General features: G+C 45.3%; 1 protein-coding gene across 1 annotated transcript; it reads right to left on the bottom strand.

Annotated features, from left to right (window-relative positions):
- Nucleotides 1-3111: 3111 nt before the first annotated feature.
- LOC139015448 (PC-esterase domain-containing protein 1B-like) lies at nt 3112-4338 on the bottom strand. The gene has a single exon (XM_070423243.1). The coding sequence runs from the start codon at nt 4336-4338 to the stop codon at nt 3112-3114; it is 1227 nt and encodes a 408-aa protein (XP_070279344.1).
- Between the last annotated feature and the right edge of the window lie 1765 nt (nt 4339-6103).

Raw genomic sequence — 6103 nt, 5'->3', positions numbered from 1 at the left:
CAAAAATTGAAGGAATCTGTTGCCAGTAGATTTACTTTGAAATAAATGTTAAAGGTTTTCAGAGAAGAAGAAAATAACATGTCAGAACCTCAATGAGTATAAGGAAAAAAAAGAGCATTAGAGAAGGAATAAGTTAAAGCAAAATGAAAACTTTTATTCATAATTGATTGACATTACTGCAGATCTTGTGTACATCAAAATAATAACAATAATTAAAGAACATTATGAACAACCCTATTGTCCACAAATTTATTAATCTAGAAATGAACCAATTCTTTGAAAGACACAATACTGGCAAAAGTCATACAAGAATACACAATCTGAATAGGCATATAGTTATTAAAGAAATTGAATAAATAATTAATAACTTTCCCAAACAGAAAGCATCAGTACCAGATGGATTCACTGGTGAATTCTACCAAACATTTATGGGAGAAATGATTACAAATTCTCTCCAATTTCTTCCAAAAGTTAGAACCAGAGGGAATACTTCTCCATACTTATTCCATGAGGCCAGCATTACCCTAATCCCAAAAACCAAAGACTTTACAAGAAACCAATATCTTTCAAGAATATAGATGTTATAATACTGAAGAATGTTAGTAAGTCAAATCTAAAGATGTATAAGAATTATGCACTGTGACCAAATACGATTTATTTCAAATACACAAAGCTGGTTCAACATCCAAAAAACAAATTAATGTAATCCATCACATCAACAAGCTACAGAAGAAAATTCACATGCTCATACCAACCCCCAGTTATGATAAAAACAGCCAACCAGAAATTAGGGAACATCCTCAACTTGATTAAAAAACATACACAAAAACCTACAGTTAACATCTTACTTAATGGTGAAACTATAAGCTTTCTCAGTAAGATTAGGTGGAAGGAAAGGATGTCCCTTATCACCACTCCTTTCAACATTATACTGGAAGATTTAGAGAATGCAGTAAGACAAGAAAAGGACAACTGTACTTGTTAGATGACATGACTGACTGTCTATGTAGAAAATCTGAGAGAATTAGTAAAAATATTCCTGGCAGCAATAAGTGATTACATCAAGGATGTTTGATACAAGGTAAATATACAAATATGAATTGTTTTTCTATATACCAGGAATAAACAACTTGAATTAAAAAATAAAACAAACCGCATTGCCATTTACATTAGCACCCCCCAAAATGAAATGGGTATAAATCTAAAAAATATGTACAATATCTAAATGAAGAAAAACTATAAAATCCTGATGAAAAAAATCAAAGATCTAGATACATGGGGAGATATTTTATGTACACAAGTAGATTCAAAATGTTCAAGATGTCAATTCTTCTGAACTCGATCTGCAGATTCAGTGCAATCCCAATGAAAATCCCAGCAAGCTATTTGTGGATATTCACGAACTCATTCTAAAATTTTTCTGGAGACAAAAATTCCAGAATATCCAATCTAATATTGAAGAAGAACAAAACTGGAGGACTGACAGTATCCAACTTCAGGCAACAAATGGTACTAGATTAAATGGCTATCCACATGAAAACAAATGAATCCAAACAGACTTTTTACACCCTTCACAAATATTCACTCAAACTGGATCATGTACCTAAATGTAAAATGCAAAACGAACAAACCCGTAGAAAATAACAAATCTTGATGATCTTGGGTTTGGTGATAACTTTTTAGGTTCAACACAAAAGGCACAATCCATGAGTGAAACAACTGCTAAGTGGGACTTCATTAAAATTAAAAACTACACAGCTATAAAAAAGGAATTCTTACCTTTTGCAACAGCATGGATGTAAGTGAAATAAGCCAGACAAAGAAAGACAAATACCATATGATCTCACGTATATGTGAAATCTAATGAACAAAATAGAACCACAGGCATAGATACATAGAACAGACCGACAGAGGTCAAAGGGAAGGGGGATGTGTGGAACTAAAAATTGTACAGTCATTTTGGAAGGCAGTTTGGCAGTATCTTATAACACTAAACATACTCTTATCACACAATCTAATAACCATAAAAAACTTATATACACACAAAAACCTGCACATGAATGTTTAAAACAGCTTTATTCATAATTTCCAAAAAACTTGGAAGCAACTAAGATGTTTCTCAGGTAAATGGACAAACAGTGGTACATCCAGCAATGGAATACTATTCACCACTAAAAGGAAATGAGCTATTAACCCATGAAAAGACATTGGAGAACATGAAATGTATATTACTAAGTGAAAAAAAAGCCAATCTGAAAAAGTTAGTTACTGTATGATTCCAACTATATAACATTCTAGAAAAGACAATATTATGGAGATAGATGTGAATAGGTGGTTGCCAGGGATTGGACAGGGGTTGGATGAGGAGGAGTAGAGAGGAATTTTATGGCAGTGAAACAATTCTGTATGACATCATAATATCATACATATAACCCACAGAATGTACAACAGCAGGACTGAAACTTAAACCTAAAAAATGGACGTTGGGTGATAATTATGTACAATGTAGTTTAACTGAAAAATAACACATGTACTACCTAGGTGTGGACTGTTGACTGGGAAGTACATGGAAACACACTACTTTTCTCTCCATCTTGCTGTGAATCTAAAACTGCATTAAAAAATATTTCTGTTTCTAACAGAAAAAAAAATCATTAGTGAATAGAATCCTTTTTTTTAAAGGACACATGTTGTAGAAGCACAGGCAATTTTAATTAAAGAATCTTCAAGACTGCTTATGGTGGAAACTGAGTTTTTTGTTCTATAAATGTATGTAAACACTAATGGCGATACTCTACTCTTAAAAGAAACGTTTTGGTAATTTTTAAGGATCAAAATTGTATTTTGGTGTTTTTTTTTTTTTTTAAGGAAGAATATCTATGGAAAGAATACTTACTATTCCAAGACATATTCAGCTAAGACATGTGTGCGTGTGCTCATTTAGACTGCACTTCTGCAATAAGTGCTCTGGCAATGAAGAATGGGTGAGAATGTTTCCTGGTGAGAGTAAGAAGCCTAAGGAAACCTCACCATGGCAGGGTTGCTGAACACTAGGCCTGAGTGAGGGACGCCCGGCAGTCTGTGCAGCCCACTGCCTGTGCTGTGAGGAGCCTAGTTGTTGGTCTGGCCATCCAGGTCTTGCCCCTGGACGTGCCTTCGCCGCTGCCTGCGCGGCCTGCTGGGGTGCTGGAGCGGGTAAGGAGACGACCCTCTGCTCTGGGGCTGGATAGAGACCCTGCGGATGGGACCCAGACGGTGCTCCAGGCCAAGCCTCGAGCTGGTTTCGAAAGTATATTCCACTTGGAGCGTTGACAGGCTATTGTAGAACTGCCGGGGCTGCAGAGAATGGTGGGAGGGCACGAAGGTGCTTTGGCCGTAGGAAGGGAACAGAGGTCGAGGCTGGGCCGTGGCCGAAGGTCGTCGCGGGGTGCGCAGGAGGGAGGACCTGGATACCAAGGCCTGTTGGCCGGCGTCCCCTCGGCTCTCCCGGTGCTGCCTCCCTCCTGCCGGGCCCGCATTGCCGCTGCCGGCGGTCTCCTCCCGGAGCCACCGGCCCACGGGGCAGCGGCGGGGCAGGTCCACCCCCCAGGCGTCGGCCACGTGCGCCAGCAGCAGCTGCGACAGGTGGCGGTGCGCGCGCTGGTCCCAGTGCACGCCGTCCCGCTGCCGGTGCTGCCCCGCGTGGCGGAAGTGGAAATGGAGGTCCAGCACGTCGAAGCCGTGCCGGTCGGCCGCCACGGAGCTGTAGAAGTTGGCCTCCATCACGTCGAGCCGCAGGTGGGCCCCCCGGAGCCGCTGCTCCGGCAGCAGGAAGCCGCCCGACACCACCTCGGCCACGGGCATGGCGGTGTTCCACACCAGGAGGCAGGACGCGGGCAGCACCTGGCCCAGCAGCCCGAACAGGCTGTCCAGGTCCTCGCGGTAGCCCCGCCGGAAGTCCCGGCCGTACCGCGACAGGTCCCAGAGGCAGGAGTTGACGACCACCACGTCCGGGGCGTGCTGGCCCCCGCGCAGCTCCTCCAGGACCTCCACGGCGTAGGGCGAGAAGACGCGCGTGAGGAAGTAGAAGCGCAGCAGGTGGTGCGCCGCGCGGTACTGGCGCACCTCGCGGTAGTGGGTGCCATTGTGCATGCGGCCCCAGCGGCCGCCCTCCAGCAGCACGTCCCCCTCGAAGGTCAGCTCACCCTTCGTCTTCAGCTGGCTGGTGGACAGCAGGACGTCCTTCTGCAGCAGGACCACCAGGTCCTTGTACACCGCCCGCTGCACCGAGTCCCCCATGACCACCACGAACTTGTTGTGCAGCAGCTGCCGGACTTCGCAGGAGCTCAGGTGGGCCATGTGGCGGCGGGCCGGGCGGCCGGGCTCCGGCCTTTGTTCCGTGGTGGGGCGGGAGCGCCCTGGAGAGAGGGCCGCGGGCGGGGGTGGGGGTGGGGGGCGTTCTGCCCGGTGTTGGGGGAAGGGAGGAGCCGGCAGGGTCCCTCAGCCCCAGCGGAGTCGGGCCCCGTATGTGCGTGACCTCTGAACCGCAGAGGCCCCTGGTGCGGGGCTAGGCTCCACCTGGCGGAGTGGAGGCGCAGGACCCCGGCGGGAGCCTGCCCCTCCGACCCGGTGAGCTCTTGTTCAAAGCATCGGCGCGCATGTGCGTTCATCCCAGCAGCCCAGGCATGGACGGGTACTAGTTTATACTTAGTTTATACTTCTGGGCGCATCCAGTTTACCGCCCGCTTTCGTTTTGTCGCTGTCTCATCTGGGATGTCTCTTCTTTGGCTTTTGCCTTCTGTATGTGCTCCCACGGCTACTTAAGACTTTCTTCATTTTTTTCATTGTTATCTTGGTTCTCCTGTACTCGTGGCATTTGGGGCATGGCCCTACTGGGAGAGAGATGCGACTTCCAAAGGGAGAACCACACTGGGGACTGATCGATAGCCAGGATTTCCAAGCTGTGATTGCTAAAGTACTGTGCAAATACTACGTGATTTAACTCTGCATTTGTTTCCTTTTTTTTTCCCGTGGATTCTCATCCATTTGTAAGAAATAATAGAGAGATTCCCATATGCCGTTTATCCACTTTCCCCCATGAATAACATCATGGAAAGCTAATGATACAATGTCACAACCAGGGTGCAATATGCAAGCTCTTTCCTCACTGCATTACTCCTTCCTGCCTCACTCCTCTATGCCTGGCGACTGTTCCCCATTTCAGAATTCTGCCATTTGGGAATTCTATATAAATGGAATTGTACATTATGTACCTTGGGGGTTGACTTTTCTCTCTCAACATCATTCTTTGGAGATTCACCCAGGTTCTCTGGGTTTGCATCCAGCATGTCCACTTTATAAACCCTAACCACCTTTCATCTGCATTAGGAAGTGAGTTTCCCAGGGGCACAAATGTGCCAATATTCTGTTCCCTTTTTATTTGCTGAGCACTATTCTATGACGTGGACGTACCGCAGTCAGTTTAACCATTCACCCTTTAAAATGTCTTTGTTGGGGTTGTCTCCAGTTTTTGCCTATGACAGATTTTGTAGCTGTGAACATTTCAGTACAGGTTTTTATTTTTTTATTTTATTGATTTTTCACAGAGAGGAAGAGAGAGGGATAGAGAGTTGGAAACATCTATGAGAGAGAAACATTGATCAGCTGCCTCCTGCACACCCCCTACTGGGGATGTGCCTGCAACCAAGGTTCATGCCCTTGACTGGAATCAAACCTGGGACCCTTCAGCCTGCAGGCCGACGCTCTATCCACTGAGCCAAACCAGTTAGGGCTCAGTACAGGTTTTGGTGAGAACCTGCAGGTTTTCATTTCTCTGGGATAAGCCTAGAACTGTGATTGCTGGGTTGTATAATGGTTGAAAATGTAGTGCTTTAAGAAATGCCTGGACTGTTTTCCGGAGAGGCTCATTTTATATTCCCACCATCAATGGCCAGTTTACTTCTGTGGGATATAGATATGAATAAGCTGGGTATTCATTTCTGGTTACATAAAGCCTTGTCTCCTTCTTCCTTGGATATGGGCATAGCTTCAAGCTGTACCATGCAGGACACCTTCATCTTTAGGCCTGGATGGGAGCTTCTAGTGTGTGCAACCTTAGCCTCTT

The sequence above is a fragment of the Myotis yumanensis genome, unplaced genomic scaffold (genome assembly GCF_028538775.1).
Source record: "Myotis yumanensis isolate MYYU_CA2020_CCGP unplaced genomic scaffold, mMyoYum1.0.hap1 SCAF_8, whole genome shotgun sequence".
Classification (NCBI taxonomy): Eukaryota; Metazoa; Chordata; class Mammalia; order Chiroptera; family Vespertilionidae; genus Myotis; species Myotis yumanensis.
The sequence above is the reverse complement of the archived record's forward strand: the minus strand, read 5'-3'. Positions and strand labels throughout refer to the sequence as shown.